Consider the following 12,707-nt stretch of genomic DNA (forward strand, 5'->3'; position numbering starts at 1 on the left):
CTTTGCATGCCAAAGATCTGTGGTTCCACACCTGTAATGAAAGTTTCTGAGACAGCAGGTGTCAGGAATGACTTTTCTCTGTCTGAGACACTGCTACAGGCTGCTCAAAGGATACTGAACTCAAAGAACCCAGTGGCCTGGTTCAGTATAAGGCAGCTTCATATGCTCTCTCATGAAAGCCCCCAGTTTGGGAAAAGCGCTAGCCTAGAGATGGCAGAGGAGGAGAGACCCCAAACGATTTCCTCTCTGCCTCTCATCTCAGGGCTGTAGTGATAAGGAAAAGCATCATATTCCTCTAGGAAGTCGGTAGAATGTCCTGAAAGGAGTCCCCTTCCCCTCCTTTTTGCTTTCTTCACTCACCCTCGCAGGCCAGCGAGTACCTCAGCACGCCGCCGCTTGGCATTCTCAGTGATAATTGTGCGGTATGTCTGCCGGTCAATGGCCCACAGCTGCACAGGGGTGAGTGCTGGGGAGATGAGGTGAGAGTCAATTAAGGACAGGGGATGGGCACATCTGCAGTACCCTCTCTGTCATAAAACTCCAGACCCGTCAACATTGCGGCTTTTAGAAGGAAGCTAAACCCCTTTTGGTTTGTTAAGCTTTTGACTTAAACTAAATTCTGGGTATTCTCTGGCCAGGCGCCTAATATTTAAGGAGGGAGGACCCCTGGGAGCTCAGTTCACAGAATGCTCAGGGTCATGTCTGCCTTAACTCTCATACTGCTATTACCTCCCCTGCTGTTGTTGTTGTTTGTGATCTATTTATCTCTATCCAGTATATTATATTGTAATTTATGACTTTCATATTGTCCACCAGCTGCCTGGAGGAGCCACTGTGTGCCAAAAGATGGGATAGAAATGTATTAGTAAATAAGTAAAGAGCTGTCAAAAGAGGGGCTCTTCAACTTGTTTCCTGGCCGAACAAGGCGACTGCTGTAGAGCAATGAGGCATGCCAGTGAACAAGCCACTGTCATAGGGTTTGGTAAAGAATGCTTAAGAACTTGGTTCCCCAACATCTCGGAAAGCAAAACTGTCACATTTCAATGTCATCAGTGTGTATGAGGGTGTTTCAGAAAGTAATGGCAATTTTCAACATACAGCGTGGGCAGCTCTTTTGCTGTTAACTTTCCAAAAACACCTTTGCACATCTGGATTGACACATGTCATCTCAAAAACCCTGCAATATTTCAGTATTCTGGAGCTTGCTCAATTTGCTCTCAGAGTTGTTGGTATCCAGTGCGAAAGCAAGGAAGCCAAACATTTGGAGGAGTAAATGCACCGGTATGCAGTGTGAGAAAACGGAGAAAGCAGATTCTGCATCTCTATTCAATAGGTACAGTGAGTTGGAGAGGATGCAATTGTACCATCGCCATGGCAACGGAACCAGGGATGCCCCAGCCCCAACAGCAAGCTTGGATTGCAAAGGCAGGACTCACCAAGACCCAAGCACGGGGCATGGCGAAGAAACGGATATTAAGCTGCCTTCCCACCTTTTTCTCTCTTCATCTTACACCCTCATTAAGCCAAAGAAGAGACTGCCTTGTGCCTCTTGGGGATGGCGGACAGTGTCCGTGGTAAAGACAGGCATTGGGGCAGACACATCTCTAAGACAGGAAGTGTGTGCAGTGGGCACTGCAATAAACACCACCTTTGCCATAAAGAGGAAATACAATAGTCAAAAGTTTCCTCTTCAATTTGTTAGACTAATTTTTTTAGATGAGTGGAAATGTTCCCAGCCATTAAATTTTATGAATATTACATAAAACACTCCAGAGAGGTAGCCATGTTGGTCTTTTGTAACAGAAATAATGAAGTGCCCGAGGACCTATTAAAAGACAAACAAATATTGTGGGCACGAAAACTTAAGCCATCGCATATTTGTTAGTTCATAATTTGCTATGAGACCCCTTGTTGTCTTGGCATGATTATTATTTATATTAAGAAAAATCAAATTTCTTGCAAGCATGCAAACCTCAAAAGACAAGACCGGTCTCTAGTTACTTCTGTCTTTCCCACTTTCCCAGCAAATAGCTTTATTCTCCCCCATCCCTCCTCATGCTAATACGTTAGTTCTGGGATGCTGTCTGGAGGAAGCTGCCAGGATTCAGAAGGAACTTCCATGACTCCCCGGAGAGGGTAAGGGAGGGTCCTATTCTCCACCAGTGGAGCCAAGGAAAGGGGGGCAGGATCAGCAGAAGGTAAGTACAGACTCCCAGAAGATCAGTTTGCTAAGCTGGGGTTGATTACAGCGGCAAAGGAATCAGATCTGTGAGGTTATGAATCCCTTACCCACGACAGTTGCTGTGCGCTGACAGTTGTACAGCACTGCCAGTTCTCCGAACACGTCCCCTGGAAGCAATGCACGGAGCTGGCGCCCTTTCTGCATCACACTGAGCTCCCCTTCTGCAACATGAGAGTAAGGTTGATTCACACACACACACACACACACACACACACACACACACACACACACATGCTGTCCCTGCTCAAAATCTCATCACTTAGAGGATTGTTATAGTTGGAATTCACTGTCACAGGATGCAGTGAGGGACACCAGCCGAGATGGCCTTAGAAAGGGATTAGACAAATTCATGGAAGAGGAGAGGTCTGACAACAGCTATTAGCCATGACAGCCAAATGAAACCTTCAATTAATTTTTATTATGTACGCACACCCCTTGACTCGCTAAGCCAGGGAAAGTCATGCATAAATAGCCAGGCTAAAGATCTGTCTCGATTTCAGTCTGCGGAAGGGCAAAAGTAGGGCAGGACTTGTGCATAATTAAACTGCTAGCCTCTGAGCAGAAACATATGAGCCAAAAAACGACCTGTGGAACTGCCTGCTGTGCAAACTTCCCAAAATTGCGGTTGATTAAAAACCACTGATTTGGATTCACGCCTTTGTCTTTTGCCTGCAGAGCTGGTTCAAGGTGTTTTGTTGCTTCAACCAAGGGGCATCCATCGTCTCTTGAACCCATGCCACCAGTGGTCAAATCCAAGTCAAACCCCTGCAGCAAACAAGGTACCCCCATCAAGTCTTGAGTCTGTGCAGCTGCCAACCAGGCCTGCAGGGATTTGTCTTGAACCTGGCTGGCCACTTTGCAGACCCAGGGGTGCACCTTGCTTGCTGCAGGGGCTGGAAGCAAGCCAAGCCCCTGCGAGGTATCGGTGCCCACCATGTGGTGCTGTCCCAAGCAGTCAGTTGGGTGACTTGTCTGAAGAACTGGCTCTGTTAGTCTGGAGGTTCAAAGGCTGGACATGCATTGCGGGGGAGAAGTCTCCTCTGGGTGAGAAGGGCAGGAAACAACTCAAACAGGTGCCTAGAAACCTTTTTATTGCTTCTGCAAGGCATTTTTCCCAGGTCCCTTTTCCACAATTCTCTGTCCCCTAACAAAACTTTCTTGCTGCATTCCAGTTGCGTGGGAAGAGCAAAGAGGACTGGGTGGAAGAAAGGGGTGGCGGTCCAGCACTGTGGCATCTCACTCTCCACAGGGGTGGCCTTCCCTGCGACTTGACCTTTGGAACCTTTTGGGGACCAAAGAACAGTGTGTGACAGACCTGGTCCTCCCAGAACTTGTTTAACCCCCTTTTAAAGTTATCTCAGAGCCAACTGCCACCTCAAACCCTCCAAGTTAATGAAGTGTGTGAAGAAACAAAGCAACCCAGAGCAACAGCCCAGACACACTGAGGCCCCTGAGAGATCATCTGTCAAGGAGCTCTGGTGGCCAACAGTCCTCATAGATGCTGCTGCTCTCCCAAGCATTAAACTGCTGGAGGTGTTTGGCAGGAATGTCTCTTGTTCCAGGAAGGGGGGGTGGATTTCAGGGCCCACAGCAGAAGCAAAACATTCAGAGCCCAAAGCAGAGGCTCCAGCCTTAGATATGGGGAAATGTTATCGTTGCCAAATGGAAAGGGAAGGCACTCTGTGCATGCGCAGTGGCACTCTACTCTTTAACAGAATCGTTCTTCCCCATGTACCATGAGATCTGCCGAAGAAGCTGTGTTCTGGATCTCATCTTTGAGCAAGGTCTCCCTTCCCATCCCTCCTGCATGAAGTCAGGAGCTGAGCTCTCTTTGTCATGCCTCCAGTTCAGCAGAACTCTCTACCCAGTAAGGCCCACTATTAGCCTCTAGAAAAGTAGATCAAACCTTCCTCTCTTGTTTGATAAACTCCCCCACCAGCAAGAGCCTTCCTATTGAAAAGGCTCTTATGATCTAAGGTAGACATAAATGTACATTCAGCCCCAGGGCATAAGGGACCAACCAGAGGCACTGAAATTTCCAAAGAAGGGTCAGAACACCAGCATGCTCACCCCAGGGTAGGGTGGTACTTCCAATAACAAATCTCTCCTTTGGGTGCCAGTTTTTCAAGTGCAGGACAGAACAGGGGTCTGGAGGGTCTGCCAACAGCAGCCTGTCTCTCTACCTAGAGCAAGTTGGGGCTGTAACCCAACCAACTCCTTAGTCACAACTCCCTACAACCTCACCAGCTACGATGTACATGGTGTGCCCATCGTCACCCTCAGCTACAATTGTGTCACCAGGTTGGCTCTGCTCCAGGGTGAAGCTCTCCACCAGAGGATGGCTCTGCCCATCACCCAAGCATCGTAGGAATTCATTGCGTTTCACAGCTTCCAGGATAAGGCTGGCATCCCTGGGGGAAGGGAATAAAGAGATGCCAAAGGGAGCTGCAACCTCAATGTTCCCTAGGCTCACAAGCAGGGAGTGGGTCTCCAACTTCCACTACCCTTCTGGAACATCACTTGTGTTGCAAATCTGGGGAGAGGCACCCCACATGCACACAATGCATCTGGTTACCTGGGCGATTTGGGGATACATGGCACCTGCCAGTCGCCATCGGTAATTAGGGGCTCTGGGACGATAGCCTGCTCCCTGCTGCCCCTCCTGGCTTCCTCCACAGGTGATTGATCCAGACTGCTGTCACCCATGGGCTCCCCAGCATGCTCCAGATTCCCATCTGCAGCAAAGAGAGGGGAGACAGTCTGCCACCCAAAACATTCCTCCCCCCATTGTTTACCCAGGCAGGTCCACATTCCCTTCGGTCGCAACCCCATCCCATCCCCCACCCTGCATTCTTTCCTAATGGACCCTGGGCCCTGCTGGACAGCGTTTAAGTGTCCATCATTTCCTTGGGGGATGGCAGGTAGGAATTTCTAGTACCTACAATGCCCGTTTGAAAGGGGAAAGGATGACCACATCCTACCCTGCACAAAACTCCCTAGATGGGAGTAGACCTGCAGGCGATGCATTTGTAACAGCAAGAGATGCTGTTACCTTCAGCCGATCTCTCACAGACCATTATCTGAGGCTGCCACAGAGGGCTCCTGAGCCTTTCTGAGCTGCTTGCCTGATAGGAAGCACTTGGGCTGAAACCTGTTGATCTGCTCCTGAAGTCGCCTAAGCACCGAAGCTCCTGGGCAAAAAGCTTCAGATTTCTGTTCTGCTTGGGAGAGGAGAGCTGAGAAGTGCACAAGGCACTTTGCAAAAGACAGAATAAGCAGGGTCTCTGTCCAAAGCAATTAGCCAGATGGACAGAAGAAGCAGTCAAGAAGCTAGGCTGGTAGGGTTTGGGGGACGGTGCCTACAAGGGTGGCAAGTGGAGCCAGCTCGTGGGCCCCAATCTGCCAGGAACTTCTCTTGCCTTAGAATGAACAAACATCCCAGAGGATTGCCCCGGGTTAATTGGCGGCTGTGGGAAGATTGGGGGGGGGGGTTCCACTCTAGGCTCCAGAGTGTGTTGAACCAGCCCTCAATCTGGGCTGAAGCTTGCAAATGGACCATGGCTGAGTTGCAGTTTCAACCTGTTGAGCTTCTGTCTCTCACTCAGAAGCAGGAAAAGCCCCTTCCTGGATCAGAAAGGACTGAGAAAATCAAAACGTCTGCTGAAACCTTTGCAGGCAAAGGAGTTCCGGATTCCTCCCACCCACCCCCAACCCCCAGCCCCAGAGAGGTTTCACTTTAGGGTCTTCTTACCTGGTTCTGTCAGTGCCACACTCTCCAGAAACTCCCTCTCCTCCTGGAGGCGCAACTCGCGCAGTCGGAGGTCCATGTTCTCAGTGGCTCTGCTTCAGAGACGATGAGATTTCCTTTAGAGGCTGCAGAAAGAAAGGGGGGGGGAGAGGGAGGAAAAGTCCTCAGTAGTTCAGGAAGCCCGAAATCCGAGCAAGCCAAGCCCAAGTGGCACTATCAAAGCCAGATTCAGTTCTCCCCTCCCCAACATCTTGGCATGTTAAAATAAAAAGGAGGGACAAGCAGCCCAGCCTATGGTATCAGACAGCTCCTGAGAGCAGAGGAGAATCCAGTTCCAAGCACTGAGTGCAGCATCCCGAGCGTCTTTTCCATCCTACCCAAGCATCCCACATAGCTCTGTGGACCTTCAATGCCCCCCCCCCACTTCTCTGCCCAGGCAGTCCTCTTGCTGGCATCACCTGAAGCCCAGCTCCGAACTAATGCAAAGTACCACAGAGCCACCCTCGGCTCTGCCTGCCTGATCCAGCTGCTGCCTCCTGAGTGAGGGGCTGCTGGAAAGTGAGTCACCCCAGCTTCTGTGGGTGGGGGGAGGGTGGGCAGGTGGGCGTGCCAACATCCTCGCAAGAGACTTGGGCATGGCTGATGTTTAGCTCCCTGCCCTTGGCGCTCCACCACCAAATATGATGCCAATGTGTTACTAGGCAACCAGCCGTTCCAATGCATTTCAGTCACTCATAGGATTTTCCCACAACAGGCATCAACAGTGCAGGGAGGGAGGGGAGTATTCCCTGAGGGATATAAACAATCACGGGGGCCATTGGGGCTGGAGGGACCATCTGTCCTCATCCTTGAGCACAGCCTTGGGGTGTGGAGGTACCTGGGGGGCAGGTAGGTCAAACTCCATCCACCTTTCAAAAGAATATTCTTTGAGTAAGAACCAAGCTGGGGGGGCGGGGGTTAGACTGGTCAAAGCAAGACCCAGCTATTGAATCTCTTATGCACTCAGCCAAGATTGCCATAAAAACACCCCCCCACACACACACAAAGACGCCAAAAAGGACCCAGGGGGTGCTCTGTTGGAGATACAGACGCACACACATTTGAATATATCTACATATTTTGTAGACTGCTTTATGCACCTCTCTCCCCTGCGGTACTTATTATCAGCCAACAAAGAGAGCAAGCAATAATTCCAAGTAAGGGAAGGCTGACTCCAAGGGAAGGCAAATACCCCCTTCCTGCCCCCAGGCCCTGTTTCAGTACCTGGACTCAGCTTAGTTAAGATGGTCTAAAAACCCAATCAAGGTAGTAGACATAACAAATATGTGCCTCTGAGCATGTGCAGAGGGACCTTTGCCTCCCCACTGAACAACCACAGCCAGTTTGATATTGGGGTAAGAGGGTTTTCAAATCACACGAACAGGTGGGGTTGATTAAGCATTGGCATTTCCAGTTAGAAAATGAACCCATTACGTTAGACCAAATATCCATTTAGTCCAAGTCTCTCTCTTGGACCTTGGCTAAGCAACTCCTAGCTCCCAGCACTCTGATCCAGCCCTTCCTGCCTCCTTCTCATGGCACAAGGAACTATTCTGGAGAAGCTGCTACCCCTTCCTTCTGGGCAGTGCCAGCTCAGGACGTTTTGCTACAAATGTCCTGCCATCCAATTAGAGAGATGCATGTGCCTCAGCATCTTCTGCAGCATGGCAAGAGGTCCTCCTGACCAGCACTTTTCATTACATAGCTGGCTGTCTCTAGGGTGCCCTGAGTAACTGCTTGGGCTGGCTTTGCATTTGGCTGTGCTGAGATTTTAACACTCTGGTTTAGATGGCTTGCCACTTTTCATTTTTTTGCTATCAAATCACAGCTGGCTTATGGTGACCCTTCAGCAAATGTGATAAAGCTTATGATGATGGACTTTTCAAGCTAAGAGATGTTCAGAGGTGGTTTGCCATTACCTGCCTCTATGCAGCAACCCTAGACTTCCCTTGTGGTCTACTATCCAAGTACTAACCAGAGCTGACCCTGCGTAGCTTCCAAGATTTAATGAGACCAGGCTAGCCTGGACTATCCAGGTCAGAGCACTTTTCACACACATGTAACATTTTTATTTACACATCTGCAGTTTTGAAAATGCAATATGCATAACCCTAAACTTTCAGGCAAAGTCAGGATAAAAAACTGAAGATCCCTGCAGGTCTTCCACCTAAAACAGCAGAGGTGGGAAAGTTTTATTTCCCGTCATCTCAGATGTGTGGTTGTAATTGTCATATATACTCACAGATTATTAAAACGCACTCTGCATGTGCTCCAAGCTATTCTTCTGTCTAGTCCACATATTCCAGGGCTGAGCCCTGGGCTTAAAGAGAGGTTGGAGGCTGAGTTTACTCTCAAAGGAAGATATGTACATTCCCATGAATAAACAAACATGCAGGAACTGTCTTGCACATCTGCAACACACACAAACACATAGACACATTTGCTAAAATCAGACACAGAAGCAGCAAAGACACACATGGATACCCCAATGCCTATGTGTCGCAATATTAATGGATAGCATGGGCAAACCCCTAAGATTTCTGCATCACCAGCTACCTCTAGGAAATGGAATGCATGTGCTCTAGATTCGAAACCTGGGTTGCCACATACCCCTTCTCTCCACATCTGCATCCACTGTGTTGGCTGGTAAACTTTGCGCACCTTCCCACTATGCCTATCCCTTCCCTAACTAGACACCACCACCTTCATGCCTTCTCCTCCCCCCCCCCCGTGACCAAACCTGTCCCTTGTAGGGTTCCATTCCAGCTCTGAGTGGAAGCCTGAAGTGTCCTGTGAGTGCTGCTTGCCACACCTTATCTGGCAGTTACACATTAACCCAGGTGCTGCTCTGTCCACCTCCTTGCTGCCCTTCCCTCTCCAGCAAATATATCTCTGGTAAGAGGCCTTGGAGTGGTCTTCACTTCTCCACGCTGGCAGCAAGGAACAAAAATGGGAGTCCTGTGGAAAGCAGGTCACATTCAGAGCCTCTTGTGTTCCCCCCTCCTGCTAGCAGGAAGACACAGTTTAGCCTGATATAGAAACTGAGGCACCAGGAATGGTGGCTGAGAGTGGGAAGGGAGGGCTCCTGATTCCCTGGCCCTTCTTGCTCAAGAAATATGAATCACACCTATTAAAAGTCAGCAGCAACCTGAGCACCTGCTCGAGACTATAACCCTGTCCATGGAGGGACACTTTTGCCTTCCACTACAAGTTCCAGGTATGACTGAGGCATGTTTGGATGAACCACAAATTCATCCTTCCTAGCATATGAAACAGCACCTATTCCTTTTCATTTCACTTAATTTATCATCCACCTGTCTCGTTGAGACTCAATGTGAATCACAACGTTATAGAAGAGTATAATAAAGACCAGCATAATACATATAACAAACAATGCAATAAAACTGGATTGTATAATTAGAGAACAATGAAACAAAAACAATATAAAACATTAAATAAACTGGATTACGTACTTAGATAACAATGAAATAAAGATGTCATAAAACATCCAACCAACAATGCAATACAAGGGCAGGAAGGGAAGAGAGGAGGAGGAGGAAACTGCCTAAGATTTTTCAGAAAATTAAAACTACATTCCTATTCACTTTATAAAAATGTCCTGCTGCACAATTGTTTAACCATATCCCCTTTTGCTTTATAAAAACAGGTCCACTTTACACATTCTGAGAAATTATAATTAAGGGGTTTGGCTGCAAATCAGCACTCTGCTGGTTCGAATCTCACTACTGCCATGAGCTCAGTAGGTGGCCTTGGGGAAGCCACTCCTCTCGGCCCCAGCTGTATTGTGGGAATAATAGTAACACTAATATGTTCACTGCTCTGGGTGAGGTGCTAATCTGTCAAGAAGAGTGGTATATAAGCGCAGTTGTTGTTGTTGTTGTTCCCTTTCTGACCCCTTCATGTGTGCCATTCTACCACGTGGGAGCCACCAAAGGATGGGACAGGATAGATGCCAGGCCTTGAACCCCCCCCCCCCAAAGTCTGATCCTGCACAGTGAAGGAGAAAGAGGAGCCAGTCTGCTTGTCAAACAGCTGTCACCATAGGGAGATGACACATGACAGTCCCAGAGAGCCAGACTTTCCAAGGCCTACAGCCTTCCCTGAGGCGATCTTGAAGCAATAGAGCTCTGGCAGTTCTATTGCACACAACCTGCAGAAGTAATTATGGCAGAAAGTATAAGAAACTATACAATTTCCTTAACACCCTTAGTCCATGTAAATGGAATGAATGCACATTCTCCCTGTTTCTCACCACCTTTCCTTCCTCTGTGATCTCCCTATGACAAATTTTAGAATGTAAGCTCCATGAGGCAGAGTCCCCTCTTCTCGCATTGCATAGAGCAAGAAGACAATGCTGTATGAATCAACTAATAAACAATAATTAATTAAACACAAGGCCATATGCATTCACTTTAAAGGAAGCAGTCATTCATAACTTATCAAGAATCTTACCCTGATAAGACTTTGAGAAGGGAGACTCAGATCCAAATCCCTGCTAGGTGACCTTGCGCAAGCATACGGTTTTGGCTGTCAGGATAGATGAAAAAGTATCTGAAGACATTCTGGACACTGAACTTAAATATATATATATATATATTTTCAAAACATCTCACCTTTTTGCCCACAAAGATGCACAATGTGGGAGTGATTTGTGTCATTTATAGTCCACCTTCCTCTCGGAGGCAGATGACCCAGCGTAAGTCAATACAAGTGATGGTGCCAGGGCCTCTCATCAGTGGGAATGTCTTGTCTGCCTCTCTCCCTCTCCCACCCATGAAGCAGGATGTGCGTGTCTGGGCTACCGTTAAGGGGAGCAGAGTGGCATGTAGACAGACTCACTCCGTGGAGCTCAATCTGCTGGGAAGCTCTACTTCCTACATCCTGTTGAAATTACCAGAAGTTTCACAAGAGCACAACAGCTCCTGCTTGCTCCAGTGGAGCTTGTACAGGAGAACTTTCCAACAGATGATGACCTGTATGTGTGTGGAGGGGATGCTGCTTAGATTTTCTGCCTCAAGTACCAAACATCAACAGCTGACCTATATGCTTAAACACGTGTGTGTGTGCATGCATGCATTCATGCACGCATAATAAAACACACTCATGCGCCTGTTCCTCAGATCACAGGAGACACTGTGTTTTGCTTCTTGGATTCTTTCTTATAACCCACATGAAAGCCTCATTTCTTATGAAAAGTTAATTAAAAAACCACCAGCTGTTCCTTCTACTCTTCCTCCTCCATTCTTTCCTCAACCTGTCTCCAATCAACCGGTGTGATGAAAGCTGGCAAACTTTATTGAACAATGAATGAAACTTTGGCTTTTTCTCTCCCCCTGGCAAACGTCATTCATTTTAATGGGGTCCGTGCTCCTCTCCATTTAAACTGAGAAGGGAAGGCAAAACAGTTTGGGCCTCCATTTTGCCTGTGACATTTGGTGGTTGGAACTGTAGGCTGATCTGTGAATGAGGAAGCAGCAGTAGTAGTGGATCCTCCATTTGGCCAGCAACAGACACCTTTTGGAACATCTTGGCTTGGAAATTTTGCCTGGATCTTGGCCAGGTCACTGCATTAATGTTGTTCGTCAAGTGCCACTTTTTGGAGAGGATCCATTTTATGGATGGTTGTTAAGTTACCCTTTGGGGGAAGGACAGGGTATAAAATAAAATATTTCATAGTTGATCGTTAGCATGTAGCACTGTGGGTACTGCTGAGCTGCTCTGGGTTCCAATCATAACTCGATGGAGCCAGGACTAGGGGGGGGGGAAGTAACAATTATTATATTGTTAACAAAAATGAGTTGTAATTTGTAAACCTTTTTTGGAAGCACTACAGACATCATTTAGAAATTTACAATAGCATTAGATTAATGAAAATAAATTATACTTATCTCATTTTTATCCTCCCCTCTTACTCCAAGGAGTTTGAATCTATGTATATAGTTCTCTCTTTCTCCAGTTTACCCTGCAACACCCTTTTAAGTGTATTAGGCTGAGAGAGAGGAACTAGCTCACAAGCACAAAGCAAACTTCATGGCAAAATGGGGATCCAAACACAGGCCTCCCCAGTCTCAGAATGATGCTCTAACTACTATATCATACAAGCTAATATGGCAAAAGGAAATTTATCCTGATCCAGATTTTGGCATTCAACCCACTGAAACAAATGCTATTAGAATTATTAAAGGCACCACACACTGCTCACTGAAAGAAAAATATTTTGCTGATTATAAATACAGAAATTAAGATTTGGAAATATAAACGGAATTGTCAAAAGCCCTTTGACAGCTGCACTACTGAATACTGTAACCATCTAATGCAACAGAGGAGAGGATTTAAAGTCTGGGTTTCAAAGGCTTCTCTTGCACCTAAACATATTGTTGTGTAACAAACCATTGCAATTTCACTGACATTGTCATTTTTATTACAACAGTCATGTGAGGTAGGCCCATTATTTCCATTTCAAAAGGAGGCGTAGACAGATAAAGGCTTTGCCCAAGTTCCCAGGATCCTGGACTTCACAGACAGATTGGGAAGAAAGAGAGATGACAGTTTGGTGTGAACTTTGGATGGAATAAGGATGGCATGACAAGACCCTTTGGTCTTGCAAGGAACTTTGTCTCGCAGCCCAAGATGAAATAAACAAACCCTCTGAGGAGC

General features: G+C 47.3%; 1 protein-coding gene across 1 annotated transcript in view; it reads right to left on the bottom strand.

Annotated features, from left to right (window-relative positions):
• LOC129334647 (cGMP-dependent protein kinase 2-like) overlaps window positions 1-8,823 on the bottom strand; it is a 28,691-nt gene extending 19,868 nt beyond the window's left edge. The window contains exons 1-7 of the mRNA XM_054986888.1: window positions 8,770-8,823; window positions 8,272-8,440; window positions 5,994-6,115; window positions 4,818-4,977; window positions 4,487-4,653; window positions 2,290-2,403; window positions 361-466 (exon numbers count right to left, since the gene is read on the bottom strand). Coding sequence (XP_054842863.1) covers window positions 361-466; window positions 2,290-2,403; window positions 4,487-4,653; window positions 4,818-4,977; window positions 5,994-6,069 — 623 coding nt within the window. The 5' untranslated portion in view covers window positions 6,070-6,115; window positions 8,272-8,440; window positions 8,770-8,823. The remainder of the gene's footprint in view (window positions 1-360; window positions 467-2,289; window positions 2,404-4,486; window positions 4,654-4,817; window positions 4,978-5,993; window positions 6,116-8,271; window positions 8,441-8,769) is intronic.
• Between the last annotated feature and the right edge of the window lie 3,884 nt (window positions 8,824-12,707).

Source organism: Eublepharis macularius, chromosome 1, assembly GCF_028583425.1.
Source record: "Eublepharis macularius isolate TG4126 chromosome 1, MPM_Emac_v1.0, whole genome shotgun sequence".
NCBI classification, from domain to species: domain Eukaryota; kingdom Metazoa; phylum Chordata; class Lepidosauria; order Squamata; family Eublepharidae; genus Eublepharis; species Eublepharis macularius.